The sequence below is a fragment of the Euleptes europaea genome, chromosome 1, assembly GCF_029931775.1.
Source record: "Euleptes europaea isolate rEulEur1 chromosome 1, rEulEur1.hap1, whole genome shotgun sequence".
Taxonomy (NCBI): domain Eukaryota; kingdom Metazoa; phylum Chordata; class Lepidosauria; order Squamata; family Sphaerodactylidae; genus Euleptes; species Euleptes europaea.
In genome coordinates, this window is record NC_079312.1 from 34,891,582 (window position 1) to 34,910,012 (window position 18,431).

General features: G+C 43.0%; 1 protein-coding gene across 4 annotated transcripts in view; it reads left to right on the forward strand.

Annotated features, from left to right (window-relative positions):
- Positions 1 to 18,431, forward strand: part of PTPRG (protein tyrosine phosphatase receptor type G) — a 669,402-nt gene that overhangs the window by 602,605 nt on the left and 48,366 nt on the right. For all 4 annotated transcript variants that reach the window (XM_056855280.1, XM_056855289.1, XM_056855297.1 and 1 more), the window contains one exon: positions 11,083 to 11,174. In XM_056855280.1, coding sequence (XP_056711258.1) covers positions 11,083 to 11,174 — 92 coding nt within the window. The remainder of the gene's footprint in view (positions 1 to 11,082; positions 11,175 to 18,431) is intronic.

Sequence of the window (18,431 nt, forward strand, 5' to 3'; positions counted from 1 at the left end):
TCTTACCGATATTCCACTTGTTTAATGGACCAGGGTGTGGGTGTTCTCTCATTTTATGGCTGATATACAAAGATAAAAGAAAGATTTAAAGTCAGAAATTTATGGTAGGGGTGCTAAGCATACACAGAGGGTGGGTTAGCATAAGTCACTGCAAAACAGCACAAAACCAAAGGCCAATAGTCTAAAACATACAGTGATCTATGTTTATTATTTTTGAACTGTATCCATTGCCTGAGTTCCCAACCTTCTTGAGCCTGCAGGCACCTTTGGAATTTTATGGGGTGCTAGTAAGTGCCACCCTAAAATGGCTGGCACTGAAGGCACAGCCAAACCCACAATGACAGCTGCAGGAACAGGAGGCACACACAATACCTCGGGTTGCCAACCTCCGGGTACTAGCTGGAGATCCCCTGCTATTATGACTGATCTCCAGCTGATAGAGATGAGTTCGCCTGGAGAAATGGGCCGCTTTGGCAATTGGACTCTATGGCATTGAAGTCTCTCCTCTCCCCAAACCCGGCCCTCCTCAGACTGCACCCCCAAAACCTCCCGCCAGTGGCGAAGAGGGACCTGGCCACTCCATTGACTATGGAGGTTCTGTTTAACTATCATGGTTAATACCCATTGATAAATATATTTGCTGTGCATTTCTCTAATCTCTTCAAAGCCATGTGAGACACTTTCCATTGCCATGCCTTGTAGAAGTTAATTCCATGGGTTAGGTATTTTTGTGTGAAATAATTTTTCCTTTTTCTCTGTCCTAAACGTGCTGCTAGTCAGCTTCTTTGGAAGACCCTGAGTCCTAGTATTGTAACAAAAGGGACAAATTATCTCTACTCCCCCACTACAGTTTATAATTGAATAGTCCCGTTCATATATGCCATAAGCCCTCCCCCGCCAGTCTTTATTTTTTACTCCTAAAAAAGGTGCTTAATCTCCTCGGTTATCTTTTCTGCTCTTGAAAGTTGATTCCAAATATAGCTATTCTCATACTGCTTAGTGTGCAACTGGCATTGTCCATTACTGGTTTTGCTTATGATTGAAAAGAAAAAAAGATGGATATGTGCCAGTGACAACAGAAAGCAACACAGAATGTCAGGAAGAAGGTCTGCCTAATAATACTAGTAAGAATAGTAATAATAATAATGCAATTGTTTTGTAAATATTGTATGTTGCTTTTAATATTCGTTACAAATTTATTCTTAACGGTGAGCACATCCAATTTTTTTGGGTTACCTTGAATATTTCTTTCTTTCTTTGTTCTTCTATGGCAAAATTTCCTGTTAATTATGACGTGTTGATTTTCCTTGACTCTGTGAAAGAGCAGTTAGTGGGTTGTGTGCGGTTCCTCACAGGCAGAGAAACTGGAGAAGAGCAGAGGAATCCGTCTGCACCATGGTGTGTCATGGGTTTTTAAAAAGTGTTTCTGTTGGTCGAGGAGGTATATTTTCAGCACGCTGACAAACTTGATTAAAAATAACAATGCATAACTGAAATTACTACAACACGAACAGGATTTCCACGTTTTATTATGGACCGTTTTACTTTATGAATGACTGCCGGTATTTGGGAAGGGTAAAGCATATCTTCTGCTTTCTGACCCCCCAAATTTCCCCCGCATGTTGCTGAATTTGGTCTGACCACTTCTTTCCAAGTAGAGATTCCGGTTCAGACCCCACGGCCCGGTGCGTCCATCTTCTTTTCCTCATCCCCCACTGCTGCTGCTGCTGTAGCCCCTATTCATTTCCTCCATCCTTTATCACACATGAGATTTTACATCTACTGGACAGGAAGTAAAGTAGGAGGGAGTCAGCCAGACCATTAAGTGCAAACATTGTGAGTTAGATTATGGGCTGAGGCACACGGTAAAGCCACTTTGCTGAAGCTAAGCAAGCCTGGATTCTGCTTAGTATCTAGGTGGGAGACCTCCTTGGGACCCGGTGTATGCCGCTGTGGTGGAACAAAAGGAGAATATAAACGTAACAAATACAAACGAGGCCTGAATTGTTGAGTTTCCTCTTTTACGCTCCTGTTTTAATTTCCTTCTGCTGCTTCACGCTGGATATTTTACCGCCTTCAGAGGCTTCCAACTGGATCTTTGAAGCAAAAGCCTGTCAGAAGCTGATTTTTTTTTTGGCCCCGTCGTGCCCTCTGTGAAAGAGAACACAGATGCTCTCTCACATGAGCGCCATATCATGTGGACGGGAGAGTCACTCATTAATATTCAGTCGATTGGTTGATCATATGGGCTTTTCCTTTGTGGGCTTTTAATTGCCGGAGCATGCGTGATTTTGCTCGTAAAAGTCAGTGACTGATGACCCTCCTGGGTAGTGCTTTGCAGACTGCTGGCAGGTGTCGCCTTGAGGCCGAGCCCACCAATCACTGCTGCTGTATGGCCCCATTCACTTCAACGAGGATTGCACTTGCTGGCCCGTTGGTTAACTCCGGGTCTGTCTTGATCTGCGGCACTCTTCCTTTCAGGCTGCAGTCACTTCCCAAGTCCTTGTGTCCGGGTTTGATGATGGCAGACGTTTTAAAGCTTAGCGTATGAACACATATGAAGCTGCCTTATACTGAACCAGACCCTTGTTCCATCAAAGTCAGTATCGTCTACTCAGACCGGCAGCGGTTCTCCAGGGTCTCAGGCAGGGGTCTTTCACAACACAATTTGAGACTGCTTTCTAGCCTCTGCTTTACCCCATCTCTGCTTTCTGTCATTAAAGTTTGAACGTATCTGGTGACATGCTGGAGGGAGTGAATACAACGAGAAAAGCACATCCACCCCCCATATGGCACTGGATCTCCACGCTGTCCACTTGCTTGTCTACACTTCGCAGTTGCCAGCAGGAAGGATTCCATCAGCATGTGTGTGTGTGTGTAAAGTGCCGTCAAGTTGCAGCCGACTTATGGCGACCCCTTTTTGGAGTTTTCAAGGCAAGAGACTAACAGAGGTGGTTTGCCAGTACCTTCCTCTGCACAGCAACCCTGGTATTCCTTGGTGGTCCTCCATCCAAATACTAACCAGGGCTGACCCTGCTTAGCTTCTGAGATCTGACGAGATCAGGCTAGCCTGGGCTATCCAGCTCAGGGCTCCATCAGCATAGTCATCAGGAAAAGTACCAGTGCAATTTTACACAGGCCACATCTGCATTTGGGGGTACTTGAGTTATTGAGGAAGTGGCATTTGGGGGAATGCAGAGTCTCCTGTGATGAATGTTGTCAGTAACACCCCTTTGCCCTATTTAAAATCTCCTTTCCATGCTCAACAATGTACTACATTTTATAGAGCTCTATACTTTTAGCGCCCGTTACAGAAATAAATACAATGAGTTGCCCTGTATCAGACCTCTCTGACATAATGTTTTCAGCAGACAATTCCCAAAGCTCAGTGTTCTGTGATCTTGGGAAGTTATTTGCTATTATGCGGTGCTGCAAGCAAATGCATAAGTATGCCTTTGTTAAAGGAACAGAAATGGTGATGGTGGAAATCATGTACAACATGACCATAAGCCTCTTTGTTTATTCAGAAATTAAGCCCACGAATTTCAGTGTCGCTTATGCGCATGTAAGTGGGCACCGGGATTGCAGCCTCTGAAATAATTTTCACTGATCTTTTTAAATGGTCGCTGCAGAAAGGCATTCTTCGACACACACACACACACCCCGGGCCTTATTTTTTTAGTCAACTGTGGCTAGCATTGGGGGGAACTACAATTTCGGGGGAAAGCGATTTAGCAAATGGTTGCAGAACAATTTCAGGTTTTCCTGGGTGACGCATCTGCTCTGACCCGTTTCATCTGGCTTCAGTCCCAGTTTCGGAGCAGAGGTAGTACTGGTGGCCCTGGTGAGTGATCTCCACATACAGTCAGGGGAAACACTTCTTTGTTCATCCTGTTGGATTTGTCAGCAGTTTGGATGTAATGGGCCGTTCAATTTTGCTGAGCCACTTAGAGCAGGAGATTAGTTTGAGAGATACGGGACTCCGGTGGTTCTGGTCCTTTCATGTCACACCATATGCAGAGACGTATCACGACTGGCAGCTGTGTTAGTCTGTCTGTGGCAGTAGAAAAGAGCAAGAGTCCAGTAGCACCTTAAAGATTAACAACATTTCTGGCAGGGTATGAACGTTCGTGAGTCACAGCTCCCTTCTTCAGATAGAAAACGCCAGTTCCTTCTGAAGAAGGGAGCTGTGATTCATGAAAGCTTATACCCTGCCAGAAATTTTATTAGCCTTTAAGGTGCTACTGGACTCTTGCAATTTTCTTTGCCAGTGTGGTATAGTGGTTAAGAGTGGTGGTTAGAAGCAGTGGACTCTAATCTGGAGAACCGGGTTTGATTCCCCACTCCTTCACATGAGCAGTGGACTCTAATCTGGTGAACAGGGTTGGTTTTCCCACTCCTTCATACGAAGCCAGATGGGTGACCTTGGGCTAGTCACAGCTCTCTTAGAGATCTCTCAGCCCCACCTACCTCACAGGATGTCTGTTGTGGGGAGGGGAAGGGAAGGTGATGATAAGCCAGTTTGATTCTGCCTTAAGTGGTAGAGAAAGTCGGTATATAAAAACGAACTCTTCGTAATCTTCTTTATATGCAGAGAGTGAGCAATAGAGATGCTAAGTTGACTGCCTGAAAGTTGACATGTGGGGTGCCTCAGGGGTCATTTCTTTCACAGATGCTATATAATATCTGTGCTAGGTTCTCAATGAGATTGCCTGGAGCTTTGGCATTGGATGCCGTTAACACACTGATAATCAGCACTGTATTTCATTTTTTAAAAGCTCCTGGAGGCTACAAACTGTACTCTGGGTCCTTGCTTGGATGACATGGCAAGTGGCTAAAGAGGAACAAGATGAAACTGAATCCAGATAAGATAGAGACCACTCTGGTTGGAAAAGCTGATAATTTGAAGGGGCTCAATTTTACCAACATTAGACAGAATAATATTATCTTTGACAGACTGTGTAAAGAGCTTATGTTGCATACAGGCAGGGACCAGGCTGAGGTGCTTGGCCTCTGACTCCACTCCCAGCAATGGAGAGTACTGGGGGGAGCAGAGCCTGTCGTGGTTTACTCTTCCCGGTAGTGTGGGTGGACTGAGTGCGTAACCAAGGCAGCACTCTAAACAAGGAACAGGTTCACTCACCAGTACGAGTTCCTTTGCGTCAAGGTCTAGGCTCGGTCCTCCCAGGTTCTGCAGGGATGCCGGAAGGGCAGGAGCTGGTAGCTGGCACCTAAGCAAGACAATACTGTGCACAGAGATCTCAGCACGAGCAGCAGCGCTTGTAGAAATTAGCAAAGTCGTTCCCACACTGACTGACTGGCCAGCCCAAGATTTATGGCTGTTCCTCCTCACTCCCTTCCCGGGCCAGCTGTTCTGCATCACTTGCTGGTGTCGGCTCCTACAAACACCTACGACCAATTGCCTGCAATCTCGCGCTGCGACACCTCTCCTGCAAACTGAGCCGAACCTTTTATCTTTGCTGGCTAACTGGGCTGGGTGGGTCCGGAGGTGATAACCTTCTCTGTTCCTCTGCTCCTTTCCAATATGCACCACCTTCTTCTGCATCTGTTGTCCTTGCTGGTTCAGACCTATGGTCCAGTCGCCCTGGTAAGACTTCCACCGGTGCATCACCCTGCTCTGCCACCCCTTCTTCCTCTTCTTCCAAGGAGAGTTCAGGCTGACTCACGACAGCTTACAGGAAGTGTTGGACCCAGCTCTGGTAATGAAAGAGCAGGTTGACACAGCAGGCAACTGTGCCACTGGTCATTTACATGTGGCATGATTCGACCAGTCTAGCCACTCTGATCAATGCTGTTGTAACCTCGAGGGAAGATTACTGCAATGTGTTCCACAAGGGACTGCCCTTAAAGGTAACCTAAACACTGCAGTTAGTTCAGAATGCAGTAGTGCGTCTTTTCTAAGGGACACATTGCTGGCAGCAGAGCACACGAATCCTAGAACAATTCACTAGTTGCCTATTTCTAGGTGCATTTATGGTGCTGGTGTTAACAAAGTCCTGTATGGCCCGGGTCCTACAAACCTGAAGGACTGCCTGTCCTTATATGAGCTCATGTGTCAGTTAAGGTCATCAGACCAACTCTTTTCATAATCTCCTTTCACAGAAAGATGCAATCTGTAACTGCCCATTCCGGGGCTTTTTTCAGTAGTTGGTCCTGAATTGTGGAACAGTCTCCCAGTACAGGTGTATAGGGGAATCTTCACTTCTCGTTTTCTGCAAATGGTGACCGTCTGGTTTATTAAGAAGAGCTCTTTCTGGAATTTATTCTGCAGCGGGTACTCACAGAGGATGTTTTGTTGAATTTAGCTTCTTGATTTTATATTAACTAACGCCGACGAGTTCTAAATTGATGGTTAAGTTTCAGTTATTCTGTTGAATTGTATGGAATATGGAGATTTATGTATTTTTGTTACTGCTGTTTTTATTATCATGCCATGATCTCGTCAGATCTCAGAAGCTAAGCAGGGTCAGCCCTGGTTAGTACTTGGATGGGAGACCACCAAGGAATACCAGGGTTGCTGTGCAGAGGAAGGCACTGGCAAACCACCTCTGTTAGTCTCTTGCCATGAAAACCCCAAAAGGGGTTGCCATAAGTCGGCTGCAACTAATGGCACTTTACACACACACGCACGCACACAGGTGACTGAAACTGATTTTATATTAAAGTTGTCTATTGGCTGCTGTGATGTGATGGTTTACGGTATGTAAGGTCTATAAACTGCCTTGGGGTCAGCTTTCCAATGGGTGGCAGCCTATAAATAAAGAATTAAATGTGACCCATATTTCTAATAACCGTAAACTCCAAATCACAGGTTGCCCACAATGGACAGGAAGATCCGGGTAACTACCAACCTATCATCTTGACGTCTATACTGGGAAAAGTTTTCAAACAAATCATCAAATAGTCAGTCCTTGAACATTTAGAAAGGATGGATCTGATTACTAAGAGCCAGCTCGGGTTTCTCAAGAACAACTCATGTCAGACTAATCTTATCTCCTTTTTTGAGAAAGTTACTACCTTGCTGGATCAGGGGAATGCAGTAGACATAGTTTATCTAGATTTCAGTAAGGCTTTTGATAAGGTTCCATATAGTATTCTTGTTGACAAATTGGGAAAATGTTATTTAGATCCTATTTCTGTTAGGTAGATCTGTAACTGGTTTACAGACCCAAAGAGTGCTTATTAATGGTTCCTCATCTACTTGGAGAGGAGTGACTAGTGGAGTGCCTCAGGGATCTATCCTGGGCCCTGTGTTGTTCAATATCTTTATAAATGATTTTGATGAAGGAATAGAGAGATGTTTATTAAATTTACAGATGACACTAAATTGGGAGGGGTAGCAAATACGGTAGAAGACAGAGTCGGGATACAGGATGATCTTGACAGGCTGGAGAATTGGGCTAAAACTAATAAAATGTATTTCAACAGAGATCAATGTAAAGTTCTGCATTTAGATAGGAAAAATCAAATGTTTCATTATAGGATGGGGAGACTTGTCTTAGCAATAGTGTGTGCGAAAAGGATCTTGAGGCCTTAGTAGACCAACCACTGGTCATGAGTCAGCAATGTGATGTGGTATCTAAAAAGGCAAATGCGATCGTGACCTGTATCAACAGAAGTATAGTGTCCAGATCACACGAAGTGATGATACCGCTTTACTCTGCTCTGGTTAGACCTCATCTAGAGTATTGTGTTCAGTTTGGGGCACTGCAATTTAAGAAGGGTGTAGACAAGCTGGAACGTGTCCATAGGAGGGCAACAAAGATGGTGTGGGGTCTGGAGACCAAGTCCTATGAGGAAAGGTTGAAGGAGCTGGATATGTTTAGCCTGAAGAGGAGGAGACTGAGAGGTGATATGATAAGTACTTGAAGGGCTGTCATATGGAGGATGGTGCCGAGTTGTTTTCTGTTGCCCCAGAAGGTCAGACCGGAACCAGTGGGTTAAAGTTAAATCAAAAGAGTTTCTGTCTAGACATTAGGAAGAATTTTCTAACAGTTAGACCTGTTCCTCAGTGGAACAGGCTTCCTCGGGAGGTGGTAAGCTCTCCTTCCCTAAAGGCTTCTAAGCAGAGGCTAGATGGCCATCTGTCAGCAATGCTGATTCTATGACCTTAGGCAGATCATGAGAGGGAGGGCATCTTGGCCATCTTCTGGGCATGGAGTACGGGTCACTGGGTGTGTGTGTGGGAGGTAGTTGTGAATTTCCTGCATTGGACTAGGTAGTTGAACTAGATGACCCTGGTGGTCCCAACTCTGAGAAATCCTTTGACCACTGTATTGTGGGAGGGGGGGAGTGTACAAGCTTGAGGATTTCCTGGCTTATTCTTATCCGAATGCAGATGAAGCTTTGCTTTTAAGCAGCCGCTTGATGGCACTAACGTGGCAGCTGGTATATGTTCAGCTTGGCTCTTGTTGTTCTAATAAATAATATCAGAAGCCAGCTAGATTATAAACTGCTCATAATTAGGAGGAGGGAATTTGAGGCATGGGCTGCCAAATGTTGGTACCCTCTGGTCTGGGAGAAAACAATCTATTGGGTCGAGGTGAATCACAAGCAGGCCAGACCCATGGACTTATTAACCTTTGTCACCTTTTCTTAATTATGCTGGAGTACACTCTGCTCACTGTAAATATGCAGTGCTTTATTTGTTACAGACCAGCCTTGTTTTCATTAAATATAAAGTTATTCAGACTATTCCGAGGATGAGAACTTTGTTGGAGAATTGGTTTTTAATCTTCTTCTAAGAGTATTAAAATAGATGTGTTTTCAGAAAATTATGATAATAACCAAAGCGATCCTCCTGGGATTTTTATGAATGTTTCAATCCAAGGAGAAAACCCTGAATGCATCGAGCCTGCACACATATTCTGCCTATTTCATATTCATAGCCCTTCCCTTACTGTGATTGATTTATTCCCCTCTGTGCCCCTGGGTGTTCGTAGGCCAAAACAAAGGCAGCCTAAGTAGAAATAAAGTCCCTCTTTGCTTAAGAAGAGGAGGGGAAAGAGCAGCGGAGCCATTCAGGGAAGAGACAAAGTCTTGGAGGTTTTTTGTGGGAATTTTTGGGCATATGTCACACACCTTGGGATTCCCATGCATCAGTTTGCTACAGAGCTTTCCCATCAAAGTATGCTCTCTGCTAACCCCTGTATAGTTATGAAAAGGCAGCCTGTCTGGAAACCAGAAGTCTGCTTTGAGATGAATCATGCTGTGAAATGTGATCTTGGGTGGTTGCATATTGTTTCAGAGGTTCTGTGAATTTAGCTGCCTGGCTGTTTTTATTATTTATAAAATGATATAAAGTGCACCGTAGCTGAGGTTGCTCAATATCCTTCTCGTGGTACTTCTGAAAGCTTATGTGCTGGTAGGCAAGGATATGGGTATTGGGCATGGACTGGAGGGACTCTGGTTCAAATCCACACTCAAACAGGGAGCTTTGGAGCAGCTAGTCTAACTAACCTCATAAAGCTGTTGCAGAAATAAAATAAGATAACCCACGAGTATACCTTCCTTGTTGCCCCATACCCTATTCCATAATTTCCTAGTAGTAGAATTTCCTATAATGGGTGCCCTCTTGTTTAGCTACCGTAATTCAGTGGTCCTTGAACTTTGGAGTGGGCTTAGGGGCCACTGGAGCAGGGGTCTGAAACTCCCCAGAAGGAGAGGATCCAGAGGTGGATGAGGCCTTCATTCCCACAGCTTCTTGTAAGAGATTAATTTAGCCTTTGCAAGCGGTATGTTGCACTGCCTATATATATAGATATGTATATTAGCCCTCTGCTGTCTGTCTCTGCTGGAAACAATGGCAGTACAAATTGCTTTGACCGTGTCAGCAAAGCTGACAGGATGGAGTGGGCTTTTCTACTTGGCCATCGTTCCAGAAATCTGTACTGCACGGCAGAAAAGCCGCAACCCCGGACACGCGGAGTCAGACGCTTGTTATGTCAGGGGAGGCTAATTGGGGCGGCGTTAAAGGCTCTGCACAGGTGTTGAGGAACAGTTTCGCGATGTGCGGCTTGGAGAGGGATCTCTCCGCTTCTTCGTCCAGGCTATTGTTAAGAGCTCCTGACAGCTGAGAGCAGCCCCCTTCTCTGGTCACAATAGCTCATGCTGAGCAAGTCTCATTAAATATTCAGTTCCAGCCTCAAGCAGCTCATTAAGGCGGCAATGAGCAGTGACGCGGCTGTTGGAAAACCCTGCCTCGCTTAGCATCACCATGCAGAGGCTCGCTGGATCTCTGGATGCTCTTCTCCTCAGTGCCTTCTCTGTGATGACCAGCTTGTGCTCTTTGCTTTGCATTAAGTACAGGTAAAAAAAATGGCTCAGGAGGCGTTGGAAAGTCCTTAAACGTGGCTGCTGGCAACTCTGGTGTACTGCATTTCATTTCTTTCTAGGTCACTTTTTTGGGGGGTGGAGGGCGCAAATTGACATCTGCTAAAGGCTTTCGCTTAACAGCATCTGTGATTCTTGCAGTTTTGCAGGAGGAGTCTGGGAAGGGGGTTGCACAGCTGCAAGGAGCTTAATGGAGCAAAGTTCCTTTGTGTTGAGCGTGTAACTTCCCTAAGGAAACCACGTGCCAGCAGCTGTTGGCAGCTGCCTTTTGCGTACCTGGCTTGAAGGAGTGAGGTTCCACTCCAGAGGAACAGTGCCAAATAGTCTTGTTGTCGTTTGCAGCACATTTCTCTTTTGAGAAGGGCTGTTCGGATGTAATTGAATTGGAAGCAAGTGCCACTCAAAGTTTGTTTGCTAAGTGAATGTGAGAGAGCCACGAGATGTCAGCTGCGAAGTTTCCCGTGTTTCATAATTGTAAGCGTAGTAATTGGCTCTTCAGTGACATGCTTGTTTATGGTGTCAAGCAGAAGCACTGCTCAGTGTCCAATAAAGTCACTGCTATTACAAAATAAAGTAAGAAATACAACTTTATGGAGTGGGTGTGCGCACGAGCGTGTGGGAAAGAGATACCGTGCCTGTTAAAATGCTTGGCATGCATGCACACACACAAAATCTTAATGATTCTGCTAGCCTGTGACTACTGATAATCTTTTTTTCTTTCATTTACAGAAAATGTTTTCAGACAGCTCATTTCTATGTGGAGGACAGCAGTTCACCCCGAGTGGTGCCAAACGAAAACATTCCCATTATTCCCATCCCAGGTAAGCCAGGCCTGAACGTATGGTTTAGTTTATTCATTATCTGGTTTAACCAGCCTGATGACACTATCTCAACTTTGTGACAAATCCTGGGTTGTGCTGTGTGTTCTGGGTCATTGAAATCAGCTAGCTCCCACAATTCCTGTCTTCTATGTTGTGATTTTTTCAGTAATATTTCTCCAGCAGTTCATTTAAATTTGGAAAAGTATGTATGGGCTTACACATTATTTGAGGTGGGGATGAGATGTAAATAACTCTGATGGTACCATGAAGGGATCCCACATGTCTTCTATGCCCCCGCCTTCTTCAGCTCAACCACTTGGCCATGAGTAGCTTATCTAGGGTTGCCAGGTCCCTCTTTGCCACTGGCGGGAGATTTTTGGGGCGGAGCCTGAGGAGGGTGGGGTTTGGCAAGGGGAGGGACTTCAATGCCTTAGAGTCCAATTGGCAAAGCAGCCATTTTCTCCAGGGGTACTGATCTCTGTTGGCTGGAGATCAGTTGTAATAGCAGGAGATCTCCCTCTAGTACCTGGATTTTGGCAACCCTAAGCTTACCCACTTGTTCATTGCAGTCCAAATTCAGCACCCTCACTGGCCTACACAACTAAATTCATAGGAGGTAAAGCAGTATTGTTAAGGTGGAAAAGCAAGGTCTGCAGTGATGGCTTCTGTTTCTCAGTACCTGTTTGTTCCTTAAGACAACAACAGAAAAGGGTTTAAAAAATGTGGAATTTTCATTGCCTTTATTCTCCCAAGAAAATATAAATGCTGTCAAACGAGGGGCATAGCATTTTGTGATAAGATGCCACTCTTTTATTTAACTTCCTCCCAATATATCATTCCAGTTGGGCAGATCAGAACTTCACTGCTACCAGAATAATTTACCAGTATCTTTTCAAGATATCAAAAGATGTGCCTCGCTGGTTAAAAGATAAGAATGGTGTTCTCCATAAATTTGTTCATTCCAAAACAATTTTCAAATTTTAAAGTGAGAATTATATTAGAGTCAGATTATTACCTGGTTTCTGAATTGCTGCTTTATGGGATTGTCCCCATTATTGCATAGCTTTCTTCATGTATGCCATCACGTTATTACTAAAGCATCATGTTAGAATCACGTATGACTCAGCAATCTGGTTTTTTCCCATTGGTAATGGATGGTATAAACGCATGTATCAAGGAGAAGCCCATCATACCTAAATCATAAGTTTTGTCTAAGAACCTAGAAGGAATGGATCCCCCTCCCCCGTTCTCTCATCATGTTGTAATAAAATTAGGTAACCAGGTTGATTGCCTCACCCATAGTATGCCAGCAATTCTATATGTTATCTGTGCACTCCTCTACATAAGGTATGGAATATTCAAGTGTACACCTGTGAAACATGAATACAAGTCTGTTCTCTAAGATTAAAAAGTGCAGAAAAGGATTACCAAAATGATCAAAAGAGTGGGTCTCCTTCCCTATAAGGAAAGGGCTAAATAGTTTAAGGAAGTTTAATTTTTAAAGAAGGATGGCTAAGTGGAAGGGAACATCATAGAGGTTTATAAAATTATACATGGTGCGAATAAATTGAACAGAGAAACAACTTCTTCTTTTGCCAAAATGCCAGAACTCTGGGTTACCCAAGAGGGTTGCCACCCTCCAGCTGCGGCCTGGATAGTTCCCAGAATTACGACTGATCTCCAGACTACAGAGATCAGTTCCTCTGGAGAAAAGGGCTGCTTTGGACTCCATGGCTTTATGGCCTGCTGAGGAGCTTCCCCTCCCCAGGCTCCACCACCAAGTCTCCAGGAATTTCCCAACCCAGAACTGGCAACCTTGGAAAACTGATTGGCAGTAAATTCAGGTCACATAACAGGAAGTAATGAATTACTGAATTTGTAACTCACTTTTGGAATTCATTGCCACGAGCTGTAGTGATGGCCACTACATTCAGTGGTTTTGAAAGGGTGTTACACAATTTTCATCTGATGTGTTAGTTTTCTGTGCCCAGAGAATTTTTAGAGAGACACAGTATTTTAAAAACCACAGTGCCCACCTATTGTTTGGAGTGGTAAAGTCCCAGAAGGTCTTTACCACCTCATTTTCCGGAACATATAAATAATCTCCTTTCAAAATGAAAAAGAATTATCACTCTCTTAGAGATGACTTCCTTCTAGTTACTTCTTAATTTTCATTACAAGAAAATAACTCAGGTCATCTGTGTATTCCAACTCAAGTCAATTATCTTGAGTCCCAGAAATAGAAATTTCGACCATTAGGATAAGGATGTCAGAGACATTGTCATATGGAACATATAATTCCATGCTTGACTGAGTACTGTAAGCTATTGTAATCAGTGTTTCTAATGTAGCTAAAGGGGAAGAGTTTTACTTGCTAATGCACATGATGCAGACTAATTTTGTTTTAGTTCAGAAGATGAACTCTGTAGTTTGTCCATGCAAATTAGTTTAATGTAAGAAAGGTTAGGTGATATACACTGATAAAAAAATTCAGGGTGGTGTAAGATGTTTGTTACTTTGGCCTTTCTGAAATAAAACCTAAGAAATATGTATTGATTCTGGTAAAACAGTGTAAGGTTTCAAATCTAGGGACACTTACCCAGTAGTATGTTCTACTGAACAGAGTGTGACTTACTTCTGAGTAACCATGCATAGGCTCAATCAGTGTGTAAAGGAAGAAAGTTTGTAACTAAGGGAACAAATGGTATTAATTTCATTGAGTGGAAAATAGGAATGTTTATGTACATGCATATATAGAGGATACACCTTTTCAACATCAATTAATTCAAATTTCAGAGAAGTTGATGAATTTCTAAAAAGGAACAGTGGGTTGGGGGTTTAGTTACCTTAAATCTGAATGAATATTTTAATGCATTCACACCAGGGGCATTTTTTTAATTTTGTAGAAGTACCCCATACCCCAACCAAGAAACAGTACATTTTTCATCATATTGTGCTCTGTATAAATATTTGTTAGAAGAGTCAGACTGGGGTCATACCCTCAAAAACCTCTGGGGTGGGAACTTTTCTGTGAACAAGGGAAACCAGATTACAAGTATAACTGAAAAAAGGGATGTACTTCCCAGAATATCTGTGGAACAGCAGACATTAAGCTTCTTTTTGCTGATAAATACACCAAGTTCGGTGGGAGTAAAGGACCTTCTTTGTTCGTTCTATTATAAAGCAGTGGCCAAAAATGGAAACTGTAGTTGTAGTTACTTTTGCTAGGCCCAGTGAATTCAATGGGATTTAAATTTAGTGTTTCTCCTGATGAGATTGCACCCTGAAGTTGGCTGCTCAGGATGTCTCCATGGATCTCTTTTCTTTGCGCAAGCAATAAAACAAAAAATATCTTTTCTTGGCCTGTTAAAGTGGCCTTAACTTCATCATGATGCCCTTTCTGTACTTCCACCGGACCAGAAAAGGCTTCAAATCCCATTTTCCCCCAGGCAATCTGCTGAGTGATGTTTCACACCTGCCTGTCGGCTACAGCTCCTATACAGTTATTTTTTTGCTGGAAAGCCTTTTAAAAGGTTAAATAGAATCCCCCCCTTTTTGATTCACTTAGATCATTGATAAAACGATACTTCTTCGAAACTTCTTTTTTTCCCCAATAGAAGCAGCCAGAGAGCATGAGAAAATCTTCATGGTGTATCGATTCTAGAAGTAAAGTTTAAATGACATTTTAACAAATGCCTGCTCCTTAAAGTAACCTTATTTACCGCTCATGCCCCAATCAGTAATTTAAATGGATAGTTGAATATGTCCCTGTGGAGCTGCACATCTCTTTTACTGGGCAAAATGGACCTAATTTCATTCTCAGTTTCAGCCATATACATAGTCACAGTGAAGTCCATTTGACCATGCATAACTAACAAAAAAAATCTCTCCTTTGACAGCCTTTTAGGCAACTCCCAAAGATATGGCATTGGTGGCTGGTATAATAGAGTTATGCTAGTCCACAAACTGCAGAATTCTTTAATAGCTGCGGTGCCTCACTTTCCACTGAAGAAATTTACTTAATTACAGAGCATGAAATAACCTATCGGCATCCACTTATCTATGCAAATTCTGTCCTGCAACCCGGACTACTCATTACAATTCATAATTAACTCTACTGTGCAATCTAGAGAAACCCAGAACAAAGATGGAATCATTAGCTTCATTGCCCCTTCAGCTATTACATGCTAATATAAATCCGAAAGCACAGGTCACATCTGGGATCGTGCCTTGAGGGTGGGAGCGACGGTGCGTGTGGCTGGCAGATTTATTAAACATTGCTAGCCATGCTGTCCCCTATGACACAAAAACCCTGTTTCCCATTTTATTAGCATTATTTTGCTTCTTACCCATCATTTTGGATAGTCCCACAGAATTTTTTCATTAAGTTCTTTGTCAGTAGGGTTGCCAACTTCCAGGTACTACTGATCTCCAGCCAATAGAGATCAGTTCACCTGGAGAAAATGGCCGCTCTGGCAATTGGACTCTATGGCATTGAAGTCCCTCCCTTCTCCAAACCCTGCCCTCCTCAAGCTGTGCCCCAAAAACTTCCTGCCGGTGCTGAAGAGGGACCTGGCAAACCTATTAGAGAGCTGCAGAGAGAGAGAGAGAGAGAGAGAGAGAGAGAGAGAGAGAGAGAGAGAGAGAGAGAGAGAGAGAGAGAGAGAGAGAAATACACTTTTATTCATGTCACCAAAGGGAGGGGGCAGGGAAGGCAACCAGGTGTACTTAAAGGAATTTTCCTTCCCCCCCCCCCGACAAATCCTTCTAATGAGGTGCCCTGTTCTATTCCTGAATGAGAGCCTTCCTTGAGTTCACAACTGTTCAAACAGTGGTTGTCGAGGTGGCTGGCCCAAACGGTTGAGCATTGTTGGAGATAGGAGCCATGTTCAAAACATTTCACAACATTGATCTTCCTCCGTTCAGTGCTGGCAGGGCTCCTGCCCTGTTTTGAGCTCTGTAGAAAAATACTATGCTGAATATTGTCGAAGGCTTTCACGGTCAGAGTTCATCGGTTCTTGTAGGTTATCCGGGCTGTGTGACCGTGGTCTTGGTATTTTCTTTCCTGACGTTTCGCCAGCAGCTGTGGCCGGCATCTTCAGAGGAGTAACACTGAAGGACAGCGTCAAGTGTGTAGGAAGAGTAATATATAGTCAGAAGGGGGTTGGGTTTGAGCTGAGTCATTGTCCTGCAAAGTATTAAAGGTAATGTGCTAATCATTGTCCTGTAAGTAATTCATAAACATCAGCACAACTTTAACAGAAAAGAAGAGAGTTTAAGAATGAATAAGGCTTGGCTTCCTGTCCTGAAAACCTCCAGACTAACAAAGACTACAGTCTACAATAGCCATGCGGATTAGCTTTGGATTTCACACATTAACAGATCACTTCAGGATACAATGGTTCCACATTAACATACCACACCCTCATTAGCACATTATCTTGATACTTACAGGACAATGATTAGCACATTACCTTTAATACTTTGCAGGACAATGACTCCGCTCAAACCCAACCCCCCTCTTACTATATATTACTCTTCCTACACACTTGACACTGAGAGACACTGTCCTTCAGTGTTACTCCTCTGAAGATGCCGGCCACAGCTGCTGGCGAAACGTCAGGAAAGAAAAAACCAAGACCAAGGTCACACAGCCCGGATAACCTACAAGAAACTATGCTGAATGTCTCAATGCAGCTAACATTTCCATTAATTTCACAAGTCTGAAATTAATACATAGCTACTTTCTTGATCACTGCATGTCCTCATACCCTGTACTAAGGAGGCAACTTATGCATCCCATGCTTTTTAATGTCAGATTATTTTTTTTGGTAAAACCTAACATTTTTACTGATGAATATAAATGTGCAAATTTCTTGCTTGCAGGCTGAAAAGGGTTGAGTTGAATGACTGATTCATTTATAATTTGAATGTGGATCTGTGTGTGTGATTTATAAAATTCAGATTTCATTCTGTGAACATAATATTAGTAATTATCATGTCTTCATGTTTGTCATTGGTATGGAGTTGTATTAGATTAACCATCTTGAATGAAATAGATTTTCTCAAAGCCATTGAAACAATTCCACAAAATAAGATTTAAAAATCCAGCATCTCCTCACCCCATAATATTGGTTAGCGTCAAACATCACTGGAGTTCTCTCATAGGAGGGTCTCCTGTAGTAAAAACCCATTTGGACAAGCTTTAGACAAGTTGTAGGCAAGTTTGGAACAAGTTGGCCCCCTTAAGAAGAGCTTTGTTTCAGTATTAAGAGGTGCTTTTCCTGGGTTTATAACCACTACAAGTTATATGTTCCCCGTGGATCATGCACAACAGTCACTCATCTGTGACTCAGAGGAGATGATGCTTGGCAAAACAGGAATACCTGGGGACCTGCATGAATTTGTTTGGAGTGACGTACTTGAGCTCCAGCAAATAACCCTTGGAGATGGATATCCAAGACTCATTGGTTGTGAATGGATTGTTGCCAGTGTGTAAAGTTTAACAGGCAACCTGCAGTGTCCTAAGAAGCCATGAGGGGTTTGGCATCAGGCTAAGGATGTCATCTTTCCTCCTTTTCTGGGCTGAGAGGAGGACTTACTACAACTTGCAGAAAGACATGATTTCACCCTAAAATGTGTCATCTTCTAAATCAAACACCACAGGAAATATCCCAAAGACTTCCTGTACAAAAAAAAAGAAACTAAAAATAAAAAGTCATATAACAATAATGTGAAAAACAGCTTTCTTTCCAGAGTGTTGCTGTTAACAATAGCCTATGAGTTAGCAAAGCACTAGATATTCATAGAACACTAACATTTTGTCTCCTCTGTTAAAGTCTTTTTACCTTTTGGAGAGTGGTTGTATTTTTAAAAAAATAGCCATTGGTCTGCATTTGCCGATGGAATAATTTGAAAATCAGCAAGAGTCAGCATGCCTTAGGGCATGTTGCTCATTAACTATAATTTATATTTCTAATTCTAAGGTCACTGCATTCAGCAGGGTGCCCTCATTTTAAAGGGCATTCAGCATATAGGTAAAGCTTTGGGGAGAGCATCTGCTGAGTCCCTGTATTTATGATTTGTGCAACTACAAATTCAGTAGAAATAAACTAAGATTTTAAAAGTATTAAAACTAGCCCCTTTATCGTTTTTTTTAAATAACTTGATATTTGCAAAATAGGTGATAAACCATCTTTTTGACTGACTTAACTACTAACAAACAGCTATGATAAGATTGAAAAAGAAACAGTTCCA